A 21,861-nucleotide genomic window follows, 5' to 3' on the forward strand; every position below is an offset into this window, starting at 1 on the left:
AAATGTAGGCTTTTGGAGTGTTCAACAAGCCCATCAGAAAATCTATCGCTTAAGGAACCTTCTAATGTTAGCAATTTGTACAAAATTCTTCCAAACAATCGATGTAAAATTTTGCCATTTCAATCTTTAATTACAAAAAAAGAAAGATTACTTGATATCATGAGGTAATATATATATAATAAATTAGTCCGGACTCGGCAACACACGACAGAACATTATAGCGGTCCACAACCTTTGTGATAATGATGCTTGATTTATCCATATAAAATGTAAAGCGCTTTCTCCGCCATGATTAATATTCTAAGATGGTGGTAATTGTACTGGACAATGGAGCGGGAACTGCAAAAGTTGGATATTCAACAGATAAACAACCACGGTATATAAACTTTATGAGAAATGAATCGACAATGAATAATAAAAGATTAATTATGCGATCCTGGTAAATACCGCTTAAAACACTATGATAAAAAGGCATTAAGTGCTTCAGAGTCGCATTAAGTCTTAAGAGCTATGCAGTCAAAACCACGGGCTCGTATCGTTGCTTACAATTTACCTGTCATACATGTGCTATATAATAACTACAGGGGATGACACTTTTCTCCTTTCTCGCGAGACCTATTTAAGAATAAACGCTGATATTTCAAGCTAAGCTTTGCAGAGCTTAATAAATCTGGTACCCATATTTAGCTCGGGCATTTGACTGTGTACCGCTGTCCAAAGTCTGACTTACTATAATACCTTTAAGAAATGCCAGACCATTTACCCACGCTACCTCTCCACATGGCCCTGATCGCGCCTGCTTAATACGCAAGTAAAAGAACCCTGAATGGAATACTATCCTCTCACTGGTTAAAAGAAAATGACGTCCTGCATTTATTTATAACTCATTTTCAGTTGGCCAATGAGAAGGCAGTATTCCATTTTCTTGCATGTTAATGGTCTGGCATTCCTTAAGGTATCATAGTATGCCAAATTTCGGATACGCATACAAAGTTTTATGTCTGAGCTAAACATCTGTACCAAATTTATTACGCTAGGCGAAATGTAGCTTGAAATATCAGCGTTTGTTCTTAAATAGGTTGTGCAAGAAAGGAGAGAAGTGGCTTTCCTTGTAGTTATTGTATTGTTATTATATAGTACAAATATGACACGGAAATTGTAAGCAACAATACGAGCGCCTGTGATCAAAACACTTACATGTATTAAGGAAAATACAATGAAATATTTCACTATTGTTATAGGTAAAAATCATTTCTATCATGAAACTAGCGACTCAGAAATCAACAAAGACAATTCTGTGTGAATTGTGCCAAGACTGCAAGCATCATCGTTCATGATTTGTGGTGGTCATACAGGGTTAGCTTGAGATGTAACACCTGGATACAATTTTTTTTGTAAGTACAATATTGATCATGTTTTAGGCTCCTAATTTATTGAAACAAATCATGAAAACAAACATATTACCAGCGTGCAGATCTTGTTAAAAACATTTTCATTTGTATCTCATATTTGGTCTGATCAAACTGCATCTAAAATGATTTCCCCAAAATATTATCTTTTAAAAATAAATTAAACAAATGTGAAGAAAATTGTTGGAAAATTACACCTACAGAACTGGTAAAATACATTGTTTAACTCCCCTGGACAACTGGATAATTTTGCAGCACAAGAAATATTGTCTATAAAATGTAGAGAATTTTTTTTAGGAAAATACATGGAAATCATGAGTTTTCAGCAATTTGTAAGTCTATGATTGGAAAGCAAAAATGGTTAGATTTTTTCAGCCGTAAACTGTTGAGACCTAGGACATAAGAAACATTTTTTTTTTGCTTGTCTTTTATACAACATTATTTGTTCACATTCAGATTGCTCTGGCAAACATTTGCACACATCAAACCCTGTATCACTGGTATTCTTACATGATCAGTTACTTGATGTATAACATTTATGCCAAATGTCTTAAAAAGAAAAACGTTTTGAACTTAATAATAACTGCTCAAGTGTCATATAAAATTTGTGTCGAATATAGATGATATCACAAAAGTGTATGACATCAGACCTAGCAGAATTGCATATCCCGGTCATATAAGAACACACATAAAACAAATGGCAAAAATTAAAATGTAGTTTACATAAAATGTAAAAACATTGCAGATAAGGTTACAGAAAAAAAGTAGCATATATTATAAATAATTATAGCATATATTACATATAATACTGGCCGCCATGTATAGCCTATTGTGTGCTGAAAAATGGCGTTGAACCCTACAACAACAACAACATATAATTGTGACACACATTTACATGACATATATTAGAACAAGGTTTTCCAAATGATATTTAAGTTTTTTTTTATTGAGCCAACAGTAAAGCAGTGTTTTGGGAAAAAGTAGCATTTGCAGTATTCCTATTATTAATTTGGCATGAGCAAAAGTAGTAGTATAAGTAGAAATAGTAGTATTAGTAATAGCTTTTATAGTATTAATAGTAGCTTTAATAATAGTATTAGTGGTAGCTGTAATAGTAGCAAAAGTAATGTGTAAGTGTAATAGTAACATAAGTAGTTGTAATATTTATGGTATTTGTAATAGTAGTTGTGTATTATTAGTGATTGTAATAGTAGTAGTTGTAATAGTAGTTTTAGTAGTAGCTGTAATAATAGTATTAGTAGCAGTTGTAATAATAGCATTAGTAACAGTTGTAATAGTAGTAGTAGTTGTAATAATAGTAGTAGTAGTAGTTGTAGTGGTTGTATATTAGTAGTAGTTGTAATAGTAGTATTAATAATATAATAGTAGTAGTCAGAGGTCTTGGTAAGATTTTAAAACTAGGAGTCCCACCAGGAAAAGGTGCAGTCCCCTCGCAGAAAACTATGCAAATTAGAAGAACTAATGGTTGCCATTGAGTTTAATTTCTATATTCTTTATATCAATATCAATGTCAATGTCAATGTCAGTGACTGGGAGAGCTGTGCAAACAACCGTTCCAGCTGGCGTCTAGCTGTCAGGCAGGGAGTTCAAAACGCAGAGGAAAAGAGAAGAATAAAGCAAGCTGAAAAGAGAGCTAAAAAGAAGGATAAGCAAAAGCGTACTTTGGAGCTATGCCATCGTCTCCCGTAGACGGACGGATGCCAAGATTCTTTATAACACTGACATAGCTCTTGTTTGTCTGTCAGAGTGAGACTGAATTTTGTCAATCCAAGGAAGGTCTTATTCCAAGCACTAAGCCTACATCACACACTTTTCTTTCATTGGCTACTGTCCCATCCAAACTTTCAATTTTAGCAACTTTTGCACTCTCCTGAATCTCATTACAATCTTTGTCAGTTTGCCATTTAACCCCAAAATATTTATCCAAATTTGCAAATGGCATTTTGTTTCTCTGTCTTGATTTCTGAGGTCACATGCACTGCTACACTCGGAAATGAACACAATAATGAAGGCTTAGGTTGTTTATTTGATGTACTCTTATAAATGACCACATGTACATCTCTGGGTCTTTCTGCCTCTGAATTCAACCACTGTAAATATCAGTAAATTTTCCCACTCAGTAGCCAGTCAAAGCCTTTGATCTTGCCGACCAGTTATTGCATCATGTTCTTTTGATGTACTCTTATAATGGCAAAATGTACATCAGGAGGTCTTTGAGCCACTGAATTCTGTAATTGTAGATATCAGCACAGCTAACTGATCAATACATTTTCCCAACCAGCTGCCAGTCCAAGTCTTTGAACTTGCCCCCCAGCAATTGCATCATGTTTGTTTGATGTACTGTCATAATGGCAACATGTACATCAAGGGCTCTTTCAGACACTGAATTATGTCATTGTAAATATCAGCACAGCTAACTGATCAACACATTTTCCCAATAAGCACATGGCTGAAGCAGGACTGGCAAGTATTTGAATTGTGCCACTCACCTATTACATGTGTACAGAGGACTCCCGCGTAAGTGATTTTCTGCATCCCAGATAACTAATTGGCATCCAGATACACATTATTAAGCATTTCCAAGACCTCTGTGTAGTAGTAGCTTTAATAGTAGTATTAGTAGTAGTTATAATAGTAGCAATAGTAGTAGCATTATTAGTATTTGTAATAGTAGTAGTAGCTGTGTATTATCAGTGATTGTTATAGCAGTAGTTGTGTATTAGTAGTGGTTGTAATAGTAGTAGCTTTAATTGTAGTATTAGTTGTAACTTTAATAGTAGTATTAGTAGTAGCTGTAATAGTAGTATTAGTAGTCACTGTAATAGTAGTAGTAGTAGTAGTACTTGTAATAGTTGTACTAGCAGGAGTAGTAGTAACTGTAAAATATATATTTAGTTTCAACTTAACTTCATTTTGTTTATTTTAGAGTTATTCCAAATTGTGTCACCAAGGCTAAAAATGTCCGGACCAGAATTTTTATTGGTGATCAGATAGATGAGTGCAAGGATCTCTCAGGGTTGTACTATTTACTTCCTTTTCAAAAGGTAATTGCATCTATTGATGTCAACTTTTGTTAGGCCATGTTGAACAAGTAATGTATTTAATGAAAATCTTGGTGAAAATGCAATCAAGTAAATGTATAAAATGGAATCTAGCACATGGTTGGATAGGTTATGGTTTCTAACAGACTTTGTCTTATAACTTGAACATGCTGAAGACATTAATGAGTTCATCATTGTGCTTTTTTGTGCAGATCTGTGACATGTCAAAGTAAATTGTTAGGGAAGAAATAGTAAATATTGAATAGCTGCCTGTTCATAGGACAGAAGAGAGACTGATTTAAACTCAACAAATTTTGTGACATTCTGAAGTATTTTATATATTTTGACATAGGATTTCCAAATTGTTGATGTCAAGCCTTTATGGATCTCAGCAACATATTATCTTGTGCTTCGGTTTAAATGTTATCTTGATATAATTGGAAAAAGTCCATAATTATTTTCAGGGTTATCTAGTCAACTGGGAGGTGGAAAAACAAGTATGGGACCATATGTTTGGAAAAGACATGTTACAGGTAATCTCCGCATTGAAACATTTTAAGTTTGTAGAATTTTGGCCAATCAACGATCAAATATGGCCATTATTGCAACAACTAAAAAAGAACAAGATTTTCAATGAACTTCTGAACAAACAACAATTGCTTAGCGAATTCTAAAAAGGATTCTGGTATGATGGGGTCTTGCAGATTTGTGCAAATTTTGTTGATCTATCCTCAAATGCAACCATATTCCGCAACATAATTTGTTTACACAACTTTGTCTTAAAAGTCACTCAGCAGAATTCATTCAGATTTTATTGGAAGAGTTCTGGCAAAATGTCTTCACATTTTATATAAGTGACACTGTTCCTCCATTAAATATGACTCTTTCACTAAAGATAAAAATAAAATTAAAAATGACTTCTTTACAAATGTTCAGCTAAATTGTCAAAATTTCACCCAGTGCATTCTGAATTTAGGACCTAATTTTGGACAAATGATATTGATCTACTTAAGTGGTCCCCCCACGTGAATGGCTCTCCTGACCAGTGTCCACCAACTTTTTATGGCCTGAATCCCGAGTTTGTGTTCAAAAGTACCCCTCAAGAAAAGCCAACCAACATGACCAGCAGCAAGCATAAAATACAATTGGCTGTATTTTATTTTATTATGTGTCCAGAACCAATATTTAATTCCTATGAACGGTAAGTAATCCAATTATCTGCACCAATGTCAGGTTTTCATTACTGAAAGTAGTGTTGGCTAAAGTACATGTACCGTTAAAATGAATATTATATAATTAACAATGACAAAATTTACAGGGAATAGGATCAACAGTGTTTTGATAGAGTTTTGGGCTTCACACAGTGGCTGAATTCTTCTCTTTGATGGATCATAACATGGTCAGCATATGCAAAATATAGATTTTGTGGCTTAACACAGAAATTAACCTTCAGCAAAACAGGGTACCAGACAAAGACTTTTTAAAAAAATCATGTGACATTACATGTATCACTGCGTTAAATAAATAAGGCATTTATTACACAACTAGAATTTTGTCTGCATAATTAAATTGCACTACAGAACAATTGGCAACATAAGAATAAATCAGTACAAAACTTGAACGTGTTATCATATTAATGGAGAACTTATACTTTACAAGAAAAAGTAAAAGCTATTCAACTTGGCAACAATGGGGAGAGTTCAAGAGTTGTTTCCAAAAAATGTTATGTTGGGAAGACTCAAATAAACAACACTGTAACAGATAAGGAGAATTCTTCAGCAGTGGAAAATGGAGTAAATGGAAAGATAATTATTCTCTATGCAAAGTGCATACCAAGATTTAAATGATGATTTTGAATGGTTGTCCAATGCACATGCCAACAATACTCCACTTATGTTTCACAATTAATAATGCACGTTAACTCTAAATAAGTCTGTCCTTAAGACAAGAAGAACCTTTTAATAATTAATATTACTTTTAAATGAATGCTTTGAAGTTATATTTAGCTTTCTTACACATACATATACTTCTCACAAATGTAGTCCCTCTCTAGAAAGGCCACCTATCTTATATGGCCACTCTCCTGGTGCAGAAGGGGTGGCCATGTAAGACGTTGCCCCACTACCAGATATGGACCCAGTTAGTAAAAACTCTTTTTAAACAACCAGTTCTCAAATATCTCCAAACAGAATTGACCAAATATGACATCAAGTTCTTTTAAATGATGCCAATCATCCATGAGAATTAACCAGTTATTAAAATAAAAAACAATTGAAAGACATTTCTGAAGTAACCTCACAACTGAATTTGATCAACTGTAAAGGATTGTGGTGTCATGACCATTCAGATTTGCATTAATGATGGTAATGTAACGTGAGTTACAGCTTCCTTGACTAACCAAACCACCTTGAAACGACTTGATCTCAAAAGTAACTCATCAGAATTTGAGCATATTTAACAGTTATTCATAGTGTCTGTATCATTCAAATGTGTACAGTGATGCCAATCTGCCATAAAATATAGCTCTCATTTCCATCCCAGATTGTGTTGTTTAACAATATTTAATCAGCAATAAATTTAAAAAGACATGGTCAGGCTACAAGTTTGTCACAATTTAGATTAATCCCATCCCCTAAGTGATAAAGAAATTGATGGGTTGCACCATTACTTGGCTGACTGCTATTGCATACAGATTTTTAGGCTGATGATGGCCAGGTGAGCAAAATTAGATCCACTTAAGTCTCCTGCTATGTTTCCTGATGAATTTAGAGAGTTAAGGTAGATGTTTACAGGGGCTTTAAAATGTTGACACATCTCCAACATAGGACTATGGGTTGCAGTGATTTTTTTCAAGATTCTCAGAAACTAAAGTCCCTATGAGCCCAACTTAACATATTTCAGAATCATGCTGAATTTCTGATGTCAACAATTTACTCAAAAAATTTCATGCACACTTTGTTGAGTGTTTCCCAGCAGTAAAATTTTTAGAAAACATCTTGTGCCCATCGATCCTAACGATTGGTTACCTGGGTACCTGATCAAGGGGAAAATATATTAAATGTGTACAAACCTGAAATTTAGTCAGCATTTTTTTAATTCATTGTATCCTGTAAATATCAATACCTAATGTCATCCAGTACAAAGTTCAAGAATTCATCCTCATTTTCTGTTAAAGTTCTGAAATCCTTCATCATTATCTAGTAAATTGTTGTGGTCAAGTTGTCATAAATGTCATCTGACTCCCTGTCCTTGGCCTCACTGATAATTCTTATTTAGAGACTGAGATTGAGCCTTGATCTTTCAATTTGTGAAATACCGCTCTAGTGGCCTAAATGGTTAGAACGTCCGCCTTGGATGCGGGAGGTCATGAGAAGCCCTGCCGAGCCATACCAAAGACTTATTAAAATGGTACTAGCAATTGTGCTGAGCATTAAGATGCTAGTGTTACGAATAGTTATCGTGGTGTCAGAATGATGTGACTGGGTGGGACATAATGCTACATGTATGTAGCATGATCCCGGTGCTAGACATGACTGAAAAATTGTTAAGGCTATGTTAAAAATCCAAATCACACACAGATACACACACACACACACCACAATTGTGAAATCTATTCAAGGTTGCAACTAAACATGTCATTTGTGTGGCAAGATCAAATAACCACTCTTGGTTACTTGCCACTGTACCACACTCAGGCTCAATCAAAGAGTTGTCATGTGGATAAAAGAGTTATGTGATTAAGGTCAATTATTTACTGGAAGAGGTAGACCTCAGCTTGGCACTTGAAAAGTACATGTATTTGCAACTCAATCAAAAGGATTGTCTACTTGAAAACAAAATAGTGCTGCCTTTACAAGCAATCAATAATTTTTTTCTTGAAGGTTTTCATGGCTTTGTTGTTTTGGGGCTTAACGCCATTTTTCAGCACACAATAGGCTATACATGGCGGCCAGTATTAATGGTGGAGGAAGAACCCGGGAAAACCCCGGAAAGAACCACCGACCCACGAGAAGCTACTGGCAAGCTTTCTCACATACCCACATTGGCTGAATCCTAGACTCGAACCGCCGCAGACAGAGGTGAGATGGCAGTGATCCGTAACGGAGAGCGCTTTAGACCACTCGGCCACTCGGGGCCCCAGGTTTTCATGGCATTTAAAGTGCAGAGCATTCAACATTCATGATCGAATCAGCTTTGGTTAGTTACTGGTTTCAGAATTAAATTTTATAACAATTAAAATTTAATTTCGGTAAATACAAGTACATGACCTGTATGAATATAAATTTATCTTGTAGCATGCATGGACAAAAAGTTTGCAAAGTCTCATAGTTTTAAAATATATTTATATAGATGTCTTCCTTTATGAAACTCATCTTTTATACATTTTCTAAATATTGTTTCTTTAAAGAGCAAAAATATTGCTTTCCTACAATATTTTGGACACAAAATATTTGAAATTCCATTTCATTGTGGCATGTTGAAGAACAAATGAAATCTAATGAGAATACAAAATTTCTTATACATGTATATGGTGTTATTTATAGATTTACAGGTAGAAATGGTACCTATTGGGTATTAGTTACAGGATGTACTTTAGTACATGTTATGCAGAAACAGTTTCACCTGTGTTCATGTATCATGACTATCTGATCTCTTCTGTGTCCATGTGTTCATATATCATGACTGTATCTGACTTCACCTGTGTCCATGTGTTCATGGATAATACAATTTGATCTCACCTGTGTTCGTGTATCATGATTATCTGATATCAACAGTGTTCTTGTATCATCGTGTCTGCAACATGACGCCCCAGTGCTAGACATCACTAAAAACTGCCACACTGCAGACATCATAGTGATATTACTGAAAAATTGTTAAAGCTACGTTAAAAATCCTAATCACACACACATGTATCATGACTGTATCTGACTTTATAAACTTCAGAACTTTAAAAAAATTTATGCCTCCATTTACACCAGAAAAGTTACACCATTGCCTTGTCATGAAATGCAGGGGAAATAATAAGTTAGCTTCTATATAAATCTTAGAAATTTAATTAAACATTTTCTTTTCAGGTTGACTTTAATGAAGCCAGCATCATTATGACTGAACCTTACTTCAACTTCAGGTCCATACAGGAGGCGATGAATGAAATTCTTTTTGAGGAATACCAGTTTAAATCTGTCCTCAGGACTAATGGTTTGGAAGGACTTAATGTTGACAAATTGATGAAACTGCTGGTTGAAAACATCAAAAGAAAATCATATTCTCTAATGCAATTAGCTTGATATTGCTAATTTTAAATTCAAATTTTAAGTCGTAAATGTTTTTTCAATAGTTTGGTAACATAAAATGTTAACACAGATTTCGGTCCTTTTTGTTTTATTATTGTGCTGAAGGCTTTGATGAGTTAGCTAATGTTTTGTCAAGGGCATTATACTTAAGTTGTTGTTGTTGTAGGGTTTGACGCCATTTTTCAGCACATAGTAGGCTATACATGGCGGCCAGTATTAATGGTGGAGGAAAACCCCCGGAAAGAAACACCGACCCATGAGAAGCGTCTGGCAAGCTTTCTTACATACCCACATTGGCTGAATCCAAGACTCGAACCCATGCATACAGAGGTGAGATGGCAGTAATCTGTAACGAACAGCGCTTTAGACTACTCAGCCACTTGGGGCCCCCCTTAAGTGTTTGAGTGTCAACAGACTGGAGATTTACTAGTACAGAGATGTCACGTCTACACTGAATCAGTGAATTCTCATCAGATTTCATATTGATGCTTATTAAAGAACATGCAATGTCTATCACAATACTTTAACATGGGGGTCCTGGGTGGCCAAGTGGTCTAAAGCACTCACCATTACAGATCACTGCCATCTCACCTCTATCTGTGTGGGTTCGAGTCTCAGGCTCAGCTAACGTGGGTATGTGAGAAAGCCTGCTAGTAGCTTCTTGTGGGTCGGTGGTTCTTCCTGGAGTCTTCCTCCACCAGTTATACTGGCCACCATGTATAGTCTATCTTAATGCTGAAATATGGCGTTAAACCCAACAACAACAACTTTAACTTAAGAAACAAACGTCACAGTTGGGTTGTGTGTTCTGGATGTTTTTTGTATGCATGACTATAAAGGTGTTAACAGAAAAAAATGTTGCTGTCACTTTTCCTACGATTAGTTCTGTAGCATTGTTTGCCAGTGATGCATGATGTTCTGTAGAAACCTTGTTCATTATTGCAGCTAGTTACCTAAGTCAGTACAAGAAGAATCAAGACGACTCTCAGAACCCCCTCTGTACCCTGGTACTAGATTCAGGATACTCGTTCTCACACATTGTCCCCTACTTAAAAGGAAAGAAGTTAGCTGAGGCAATCAAAAGGTGTTTATTTAATTATCTTCATTGTAAGAGGGCTCAAAATTAAATCATCAAAGAATATTTTGTATTATATTAATAAACAAATTAATTTCTCAGGGCATGCATTATAAATTTTTGTTGAAAGGTTATGGTTAACCTGATTAAAATCAGATCTCCACTGTCCTACATGAAGATCTGACAGTGATCATATGGGGTCACGTTTTGGTGACCTTTGAATTAGCCAATGGAAATGCAGCTTTCAAAAATCTGAAAGTGAAGCAAATTGTTATGCTCTTCAGCCACACTGTTTAGTCTCCCAGATGTGAAGATGTAAGTCTTTGTCTGATTGGCTGATAACATTAGTGATTATGATAATAGCATAGGTCACCAGAACATGACCCCCAAGCAGTTGCTGTTGGATCTTTACATAGGACAATGGAGATCTCTGATTGTAATCAGACTGAGGTTATGGTTCATAAGACAGTCAGCTATATCAGAAGTGTATTATTAATTTTTCATGCATATTTAAATGTGTCACAAAAATCAGTGAAATTATATTTTCAGTCCAGTAAATTTAATGTGTCTTGTTCACCAGTTTTTCATGATGGCACAGTATTCAAGAAAAACTGACACTTGCAAATGAGATATTTTTTTTATAATTGCTAATAGACATCTGGAGATATCAAGGTATATCTATGTAGACTTTTATCTCTTTAAATTTTCCTATGAATTCATAATTATTGAACGTGTGATTGAGATTATGTCCAGGTAAAAGTCTGGAAGTCAGAATAATTTCTTATTACAGGGTCCATGTTGGTGGAAAATTGCTGACTAATCATCTAAAGGAGGTCATTTCTTACAGGTAAGTTGAGTTTTATAAAGGACTTGAGTGTTTGTATGTTTGTGTTTTTGTTTGTGGGTATGTACATAGCCTGCCAGCTGGACTGAATAATTATTGTGCACATTTCCATACACTTTTCATTATATTGCTGTCAGTAGGAGCCAGTGAATATACCCCCTTTATAGTGAGACTACCTGTTATTGAAATACATGATAGAGTCCTTGTTATTATGCTGTCTATAGGAGTTATAGAGTATACCACCTTTATAATGAGACTACCTGTTATTGAAATTCATGATAGAGTCCTCGTTATTATGCTGTCTGTAGGAGCTATAGAGTATACCACCTTTATGATGAGACTACCTGTTATTGAAATACATGATAGATTCCTATTGCTGTCAGTAGGAGCTATAGAGTATGCCCCCTTTATAGTGAGACTACCTGTTATTGAAATACATGAAAGAGTCCTATTGCTGTCAATAGGACCTATAGAGTATACCCCCTTTATATTGAGACTGCCTTAAAATGAAGTACTTATAGCCCTACTACAAATAACGAAATGAGATCATGACTGTACCTTCTTTTTAACAGATGTTATGTTACAGTTTATCACCTTATAGTTTAGGAAGTGCTGTCTTATGTAGTAGACACATATGTTACAATGAATTGCCTTATAGTTTAGGAAATGCTGTATGTTTTATGTAGTAGACACATACGTTACAATGAATTGCCTTATAGTTTAGGATATGCTGTATGTGTTATGTACTAGACACATATGTTACAATGAATTGCCTTATAGTTTAGGAAATGCTGTATGTGTTACGTACTAGACACATATGTTACAGTGAATTGCCTTGTAGTTTAGGAAATGCTGTATGTGTTATGTAATAATATGGAGCAGACATACGTTAATAATGTCTACAAATATGAATTTAAAAAAAAAACTGAACAGCTTGCAAATAATTTTGAATCATTTCCCAAGTTTTTTATGTATCTACATGCTTTAAAAAAGGTTTTAGGTTAACAGGCTGCAAACAAAAACATGTAGAGAAGAATAACTTTGGGTTTTTGTCGCGAAATTTCCTGAATATAGGCTGGCAGTACATACATAAAAATGGATGTGTGCTTACAAGTCAAAAATTGTAGAAAAATATTTGAAAAGTCTGCGTAATATGTCAGTAGTTTTTAGTATGAGCATGGAGGATCATTTGTACAGTGGAACCCCGCTATAACGCGATGATCGGGGTCCATAAAATCGGATTGAGTTAAAAGCGGGATCGCGTTAATGCGGGGTTTTACAATATTTAACTTTTTTTCCGAGAACATATACGTGTTCGTTCAATGCAGCGTGCAGTGATAGCATCCCAGGCTTTACCTCCAAGGTGACATACTTCTTTTAAGTTGAGTAATGCCAATGATGTGTCGACGGATGCGTTATTATCTGCTGCCATTCCCTTTATCATTTCACGGCGATAATTTTGTTTAAATACGGAAATTATGCCTTGGTCAAGTGGCTGGATTTCTGACGTAGTGTTTTTCGGGAGGTATGAAACTTTGATCTTGCCATCACTGCTGACAAGATTTTCCGCTGGGGGGTGGGCAGGGCAATTATCCAGCAGGAGGAGAGCTTTTTCCTCCAGCTTGAGTTTTCGTAAATGAGCCCGAACATCTGGAACAAATATTTTGTGAAACCATTCGTCAGATATGGAGCTATTCATCCAAGCATTCTTGCTGTTAGTGTACTGAAATGGAAGTGTCTTCATATTTACATGATGAAAACATCTGGGAGCTTTCGATTTTCCAATCATCAGAGGTCTGACTTTGTGGCTGCCAGACTTGTTAACACAAAATAAGAGAGTCACTCTGTCCTTCCTCTTCTTGAAACCTTCTCGTTTGTGACTGTCAGTCTTGGTTGCAAGGGTGCGATCGGGTAACATTTTATAGCATAAACCAGTCTCATCGCAGTTGTAAACTTGGTCGGCTGTGTAGCAACCGTCCTCCAGCAACTTTTTAAGCCCAATCGGGTAGGAATTGGCAGCCTCTTTGTCAGCGGAGCAGATTTCCCCAGACACAAGAACTTGGCTGATAGCGTGCCTTTTCTTGAATCTGTCTAGCCAGCCATTACTCACCTTAAATTTGGAATCATCTCCATTGATACGGCGATCAAATTTCTCTGCTTGGGCTTTCAGAATTGGGCCAGAAATTGGAACACCTTCTGAGCGAGCTTGTACAAACTATTGGTACAAAGCTGAATCTAGGACATTGTCATTAGCTAACTTAACCCTTTTACGCTGTAAACCAGTTTCCTCTTCAAGAATGTTGGGTAGACTACGGAGCTTTCCTTCATCTGTTTTCCACCCTCGCAAAGTGGACTCGCTGATTCCTAGATCTCTGGCAAGCTGAGTTTGTTGTTTGCCCTTCTTTAGTTGATCTAGGGCATACAGTTTCTCTTTAGCAGAAAACGACTTGCGTTTTTGAACTTGCTTTTCCATAACAGTAAAATATTTTTTTATATAAGCAAACAACGTACACAGATAAAGCTCTTTAACTAAGTAATGAAGGCCTGCAATGGTTACGAATCACTTTTTATATAAAACAAAATTAAGCTGAACGGATGTACAATTTCATACCCTTTTAATTTACAGATAATAAAGTGGATATTATTTAATTTCAACTGTTTGTTGTTTGATCACACCGCCAAGCACAGCATACATGTTGGCGGCTTTCGTCCTTTGATGTTTATTAAATTGTGCGACTCTTGTATCAACCACAGCTTTGTCTGCTGCTTGGCTGTGATTGCAGTTAAATAAGAAGCCCATGTCGGCTATTGTTTGAGCAACGACTGTATACAGAATTCATGGAAGACAATCACAAAGACGATTTACTGGCTTTACTCATGGATCCGTAATAAGTAACACTTCCGATAATGTTTACTTCGGCTTAACAATTCAAAAACCTAATGAAACCAGTTTTCTCTTCTAGAGTAGAATACGGAGCTTCGCCACAACCTGTTCAAATTGATAAATTTCAGAAGCCAAGCGTTGTACACACTATTTCTCGTACGTTATATATATCGTATTATTTTAGAATTCATACACGATCACTTCTCCAAAATCACTTAAAGAACCTGGATAAATTGTTAAGTTCCGATCGTTTATTATTAAAAGTCATACGCGAATTCTTCCACCAAATTATAATAAACGTTTTACACACTATTTCTCGTACGTTAAACAAATATTTTCACGGTCCGATAAAAATACACGTAAATGAATTTCAAATTTCAGGAACCATGCCACGATCATATTATTTTAAAAGTCACAACTAATCTCATGCCCAAAATGAAGTTAATTTCTTGTTTTGTTTTTTTTTTACTTTTCTCCAAATTTTTTTTCTCCATGTGTGAATGAATATACGAAATTTCGGGAGCCATGCTATGACCGCGTTATATCCGAATTCGCGTTATGGTGGGGCGCGTTATAGCGGGGTTCCACTGTAATTGCAGTCTCTGGCAGCAACTGGCGAAAACAGTGTCCAAGGTATTTCAGGTTCCTGAATAGGTCATCAAGTGTCAGAAATAAGTCATCAAGTGCCTGAATAGGTCATCAAGTGTCTGAAATAGGTCATCAAGTGTATGAATAGGTCATCAAGTGTCAGAAATAGGTCATCATAAGCCTAAATAGATCATCAAGTACTTGAATAGGTCATCAAGTGCCTGATTGTTGTTGTTGTTGTTATGGGGTTTAACGCCATTTTTCAGCACAAGATAGGCTATACATGGCGGCCAGTATTAATGGTGGAGGAAGAACCAGGGAAATCCCCGGAAAGAACCACCGACCCACGAGAAGCTACCGGCAAGCTTTCTCACATATCCACATTGACCGAGCCCGAGACTCGAACCCACGTAGACAGAGGTGAGATGGCAGTGATCCGTGACGGACAGCGCTTTAGACCACTCGGCCACTCGGGGCCCCTCCATCAAGTGCCTGAATAGGTTATCAAATGTCTGAAAAAGGTCATCAGGTACCTGGATAGGTCAAGAAGGGTCTGAATAGCACACTGGTGGTATACTTATTTTGTACTTCTGCTATCCCATCATTTCATTGCTTTGTTGTTGTTTTCAAACTGTGAATGAGTTGGTTTGCTGATTTTATTATGGTGGGTTTCCAAAAAAGCATCACTACCATACATGTTTGTCTTAACCTTCAGGAGTACTATGCATACATTTGTAAAGCTTACTTTAAAATAATAACAAAAAAGTATGTTAAACTTGTACAGCTTGTCATGACTGGAAAATGACCAATACCAACACTCATAATGTATCAGATTCATATTCAGTGGTTTCTTGTCATGACTGGAAAATGACCCAGTTCAACATTGATAATGTATCAGATTCATATTTAGTGGTTTCTTGTTAATACTGGAAAATGATCCATACCAACACTGATAAAGTATCAGATTCATATTTAGTGGTTTCTTGTCAAGACTGGAAAATGACCCATACCGACACTGATAATGTATCAGATTCATATTCAGTGCTTTCTTGTCAAGACTGGAAAATGATCCATACCAACACTGATAAAGTATCAGATTCATATTCAGTGGTTTCTTGTCAAGACTGGAAAATGACCCATACCAACACTGATAATGTATCAGATTCATATTCAGTGCTTTCTTGTCAAGACTGGAAAATGACCCATACCGACACTGATAATGTATCAGATTCATATTCAGTGGTTTCTTGTCAAGACTGGAAAATGACCCATACCAACATTGATAATGTATCAGATTCATATTCAGTGCTTTCTTGTCAAGACTGGAAAATGACCCATACCAACACTGATAATGTATCAGGTTCATATTTAGTGGTTTCTTGTCAATACTAGAAAATGACCCATACCAACACTGATAATGTATCAGATTCATATTCAGTGGTTTCTTGTCAAGACTGGAAAATGACCCATACCAACACTGATAATGTATCAGATTCATATTCAGTGCTTTCTTGTCAAGACTGGAAAATGACCCATACCAACATTGATAATGTATCAGATTCATATTCAGTGGTTTCTTGTCAAGACTGGAAAATGACCCATACCAACATTGATAATGTATCAGATTCATATTCAGTGGTTTCTTGTCAAGACTGGAAAATGACCCATACCAACATTGATAATGTATCAGATTCATATTCAGTGGTTTCTTGTCATGACTGGAAAATGACCCATACCAACACTGATAATGTATCAGGTTCATATTTAGTGGTTTCTTGTCAATACTAGAAAATGACCCATACCAACACTGATAATGTATCAGATTCATATTCAGTGGTTTCTTGTCAAGACTGGAAAATGACCCATACCAACATTGATAATGTATCAGATTCATATTCAGTGCTTTCTTGTCAAGACTGGAAAATGACCCATACCAACACTGATAATGTATCAGATTCATATTCAGTGGTTTCTTGTCAAGACTGGAAAATGACCCATACCAACATTGATAATGTATCAGATTCATATTCAGTGGTTTCTTGTCAAGACTGGAAAATGACCCATACCAACATTGATAATGTATCAGATTCATATTCAGTGCTTTCTTGTCAAGACTGGAAAATGACCCATACCAACACTGATAATGTATCAGATTCATATTCAGTGGTTTCTTGTCAAGACTGGAAAATGACCCATACCAACACTGATAATGTATCAGATTCATATTCAGTGCTTTCTTGTCAAGACTGGAAAATGACCCATACCAACATTGATAATGTATCAGATTCATATTCAGTGGTTTCTTGTCAAGACTGGAAAATGACCCATACCAACATTGATAATGTATCAGATTCATATTCAGTGCTTTCTTGTCAAGACTGGAAAATGACCCATACCAACATTGATAATGTATCAGATTCATATTCAGTGGTTTCTTGTCAAGACTGGAAAATGACCCATACCAACACTGATAATGTATCAGATTCATATTCAGTGCTTTCTTGTCAAGACTGGAAAATGACCCATACCAACACTGATAATGTATCAGATTCATATTCAGTGGTTTCTTGTCAAGACTGGAAAATGACCCATACCGACACTGATAATGTATCAGATTCATATTCAGTGCTTTCTTGTCAAGACTGGAAAATGACCCATACCAACATTGATAATGTATCAGATTCATATTCAGTGGTTTCTTGTCAAGACTGGAAAATGACCCATACCAACACTGATAATGTATCGGATTCATATTCAGTGGTTTCTTTGAAAAGGTTTTATCTGTTTATATTTCAGACAGCTGATGGTAATGGATGAGACATACGTGATAAACCAGCTGAAGGAAGATGTTTGTTATGTCTCCACACAGTTTATGAAGGACATGGAGATTGCTAGGTTAGTTTTTCTGAAAATTCTGAAATTGTATGGATCTGACGAGTCAGCAGTATCATTGGAGAGTCTTGTACAGTCCAAAACTAAAGAGATGCCAAATACAGCAGCTTTTGTAAAAGATATGCCCTGTCATGAATACTAACCATGGAAAACCATATAAATTGATTTCACAAGTTTCATACAGATCACAACTAAAGAGATGCCGAACATGACCAGCTTTTGTAAAAGATACGCCTTCTCATGTTTACTAACCATGGAAAACATAGTTCTTGACATTAACATGATTGCATGTTTATTTGTTGTTATGAATATAAATCTGCAATAATGTTGAGGAACAGATATGACCAAATGTTAGGGTGTACATTTAGACTGATTCCTGTTAATTTGTTTCAGCTTGTCTTACTTTCTGTGTTTTAAGTTTATGGTTCCCATAGTTTAAGTTCTGATTTAACACTGGATATTGTTTACAAAATTGGAACAGTCCATTTCAAAGATAATTTTGCATTTGTAGGTGATGAATATCCAGAAAATCAGTACATATCTTTAATAGCTTTGATTCACAGTTGTCATGTTCATTTTTTGTAAATTTGCAATGCTAGTGCAATGGCACAAACCATGGAGTGGGCAAACCAATGCTTGTCATATTCATTTCAGATATTTCAGTGTTTCTTTACTTTGTATTGAGGAGAGAAATCCAGAACAAGTACACTGGAAAATTATTTTTGTTTTTCATCTATTCCATGAATCAAATAGTTGTTCTTGATAATAATGTTTCATTCTTGCAAAAACAAAATGGAATTCCTATAGAAGAATTGAATGGTAGTCATAAGTACTTTCTAGAGTACAGTGTCCCTAAACTTCTTACCTCACATTTTAGATGGTTTTATTTTCATTTTATTTAAATGTCTCTGACTTTTAAGGTTAGATTTTAATTACAAGTGTTTTTTGCTTTATAATCATCATTTTATAAATAATTGATAGATGAGAAAAATCTGTTACTTTAAGCTGTATTTAATTGATTCTCAAAGAAATAACAATGTTTCTTTAGATCTGCAAGATATTAAATATCAAATCTGTTTTGAAAATAAATTGTGCATTTTAATAAGATAATTCCCTGAGGTATTTGATGTGATTTGACACGATTTGTGAGGATAAGTGAATTGCAACAATAGATTTGGATACAGTATAATTTCTTCATCAGATAATCTTTTTATGATTTATATATATATATATATATATATATATGCTCTTATTTTCACCATTACATACATTAATACAATTTTGTGATGTTACACAAGGTATATACAGAACATTTAAGTTGTACAATGTAACTTTTGTTTTTATTGGTGTGTCTGAGCAAAAAAGAAGCATGCTTTAAATGCAGCAAGCAATTATTCAGATTATACATAAAATGTCACCTGTATTTTTCAGTAAATTGAATCATTACATTTTAAAAACAGTTTAAAGAAAACAACATTCAGGTAGGTGATACATGATAAATATGTAGACCCATACTTGTTTGAAAAATATTTTACTCAATGTGGATATTGTAGTGACTTACATCACTGTGTGGATATTGTAACTCATGTCACTTTAGTGTAGATATTGAGGTAACTTAAGTTACTTTGGTGTAGATATTGTAGTAGCTCATGTCACTTAGTGTAGGTATGGTAGTTACCTTTGACACTTAGTGTAGATTTTGTAGTAACTCATGTCTCTTGTTTACATATTGCAGTAAACTATATAACTGTGTAGATATTATAGTAACTCATGTCACTTGTATAGATATTGTTGTAACTCCTGTCACATGGGGCATATGAGGTGGCTGAATGGCCTTTACAGATCACTGAACATCTCACCTCTGTCTGCATGGGTTTTAGTGTCAGGCTCAACCATCATGGATATGTGGAAAGGCTTGCCAGCAGCTTTCCTTAAGTCCTTGGTTTTCCCTGGGGAATTTTCCTGGTCTTTCCTCTATCAGGTATAATGTCCATTGTGTATTGCTTATCATGTGATGACAAATGTTACGCCCACACTGACAACAACTTTGTGTAATTATTGGAGTAACTCATGTTGCTTGGTATAGGTAATGTAGTAAGTTGTGTAGGTGAATTTATGTTATAACTCATCTCAGTGTATGTATGGTAATAACTTGTGTCACTTAATGTAGGTAGTGTGGAAACTTGTGTCACTTAATGTAGGTATTGTGGAGACTTGTGTCACTTAATGTAGGTATTGTAGAAACTTGTGTCACTTAATGTAGGCATTATATCAGCTCATGTCACAGCTAATATGGATTGCTGATTTATCTTTTACAGGAAGAAAGGCCCTGAAAATACAGTGATGCGGGATTATGTGCTGCCCGACTACACACATATAAAGAGGGGTTATGTTCGTCCCATTGAAGAGACCACAGGAAAAGCACAAGGCAATGAACAGGTAGGTATCTTAACTTCAGGTGGGAGTATTATCTGCATCAATCTTAAATTCCGAATTTGCAGTTCTGGGCTTTTGTTTAAAGTTACCAAAGCAAATGTGTAAGAATCATCCCCAATCTGTTCTTGTAGGGCTACAGAGAGACATAAAATTGATTTATAACAATGTTCTAATGCACAAAATTGAAAGCATTATTGTTTGGTGTTAGTACAGATAAGGATTTTAAACTGAGTATTTTATTTCATGGATTGGAGCCAATTGCATTTTTTATATTTGATGGTAATTTGTGTACACCTCAAAAACATATTTATTATTCCAGACTGAAAGCCTCAAAAGGTTTGATGGCCAGGCTAAATGTTAGGTGCATTCATTTATATGACTGTTCAGTATGTGTTCTCACAGTGATTAATTCAAGGTTACTGCATTTGTATGAGAAAATATGACCTTGGGAGTGCAGTATATCCATCTGACAAAGTGAGTTCATATTTTTCCATACAAATGCAGTAACCTTTTTATTACATGCTAAATTTCTTATTCTACCTAATGCTCAATCATATAAACAAAAATATACTTCAAGAAACAAAGTAACTGAATGTATGCTGTATTCCAAGCTAAATACACAACCACAGATTCATCATTACACAACAACAACATTATTAATGCGCACATAACTCCGCCCAGATAAATTTGAACTTAGTCGCACGCTAGACATGACTTTTGAAAGAAAATATCTTTTTGCTGTACTTAAAATTGAAATTTGGAGTCATATTGTGAATGAATGCGCATTGAAGCAACTTTTCCATTTGATCTGGAATGAATAGATTTTTGTATTTTTGTCAGTTCTACTAAATTTTGTGATTATAGACTGGATTTATATGTGCCAGTTCTACATGAAATACATCGGATTGAAGTAGCGAGGGAGAAGTGTGTTGACATCTGCAAGTGTGTTTTTGTTCTGTCATTGAATGTTTGAATTCATAATGTGGGAAAAATATGATGTCTTTCAGTTGCAGTTATTAAGAAGATGCTATGGAATTTAATGTTTATTTCATTTTGAGCGAGTAAGGAGGATATAATTGCACTTGGAATATAGTCGAAATTACAACTTGAGAACCTATGACATGGCTTTTGTAATTTGGATTTGTAGAACTAATAAAGTACATTTTGAGGAATTTCAGGATGTAAAACTTTAAGTATATTGTTTGCCATTCTTTTTACCAGCTAAAGCAGACAGTTTATGTCTTATCACTTGCATGATATTTGTAAGGACCCTGTCTGGCATCTATAGCTAGCCTAAATCAAAAAAGTTAACGTGGAATGTGCCAAAGCAGCTGGTATGTGGTAGTCCACAAAACATCTTGTTTATTTCATTCAGAT

At 35.3% G+C, this 21,861-nt stretch overlaps 1 protein-coding gene across 1 annotated transcript in view; it reads left to right on the plus strand.

Moving 5' to 3' along the window:
* The first annotated feature begins 280 nt into the window (after positions 1 to 280).
* LOC149797262 (actin-related protein 6-like) overlaps positions 281 to 21,861 on the plus strand; it is a 36,123-nt gene continuing 14,542 nt past the window's right edge. The window contains exons 1-8 of the mRNA XM_089961965.1: positions 281 to 376; positions 4,357 to 4,474; positions 4,936 to 5,004; positions 9,547 to 9,670; positions 10,711 to 10,849; positions 11,631 to 11,687; positions 17,953 to 18,051; positions 20,367 to 20,487. Coding sequence (XP_089818091.1) covers positions 306 to 376; positions 4,357 to 4,474; positions 4,936 to 5,004; positions 9,547 to 9,670; positions 10,711 to 10,849; positions 11,631 to 11,687; positions 17,953 to 18,051; positions 20,367 to 20,487 — 798 coding nt within the window. The 5' untranslated portion in view covers positions 281 to 305. The remainder of the gene's footprint in view (positions 377 to 4,356; positions 4,475 to 4,935; positions 5,005 to 9,546; positions 9,671 to 10,710; positions 10,850 to 11,630; positions 11,688 to 17,952; positions 18,052 to 20,366; positions 20,488 to 21,861) is intronic.

The sequence above is a fragment of the Sinohyriopsis cumingii genome, chromosome 6 (assembly GCF_028554795.1).
Source record: "Sinohyriopsis cumingii isolate HCF-2022 chromosome 6, ASM2855479v2, whole genome shotgun sequence".
Classification (NCBI taxonomy): domain Eukaryota; kingdom Metazoa; phylum Mollusca; class Bivalvia; order Unionida; family Unionidae; genus Sinohyriopsis; species Sinohyriopsis cumingii.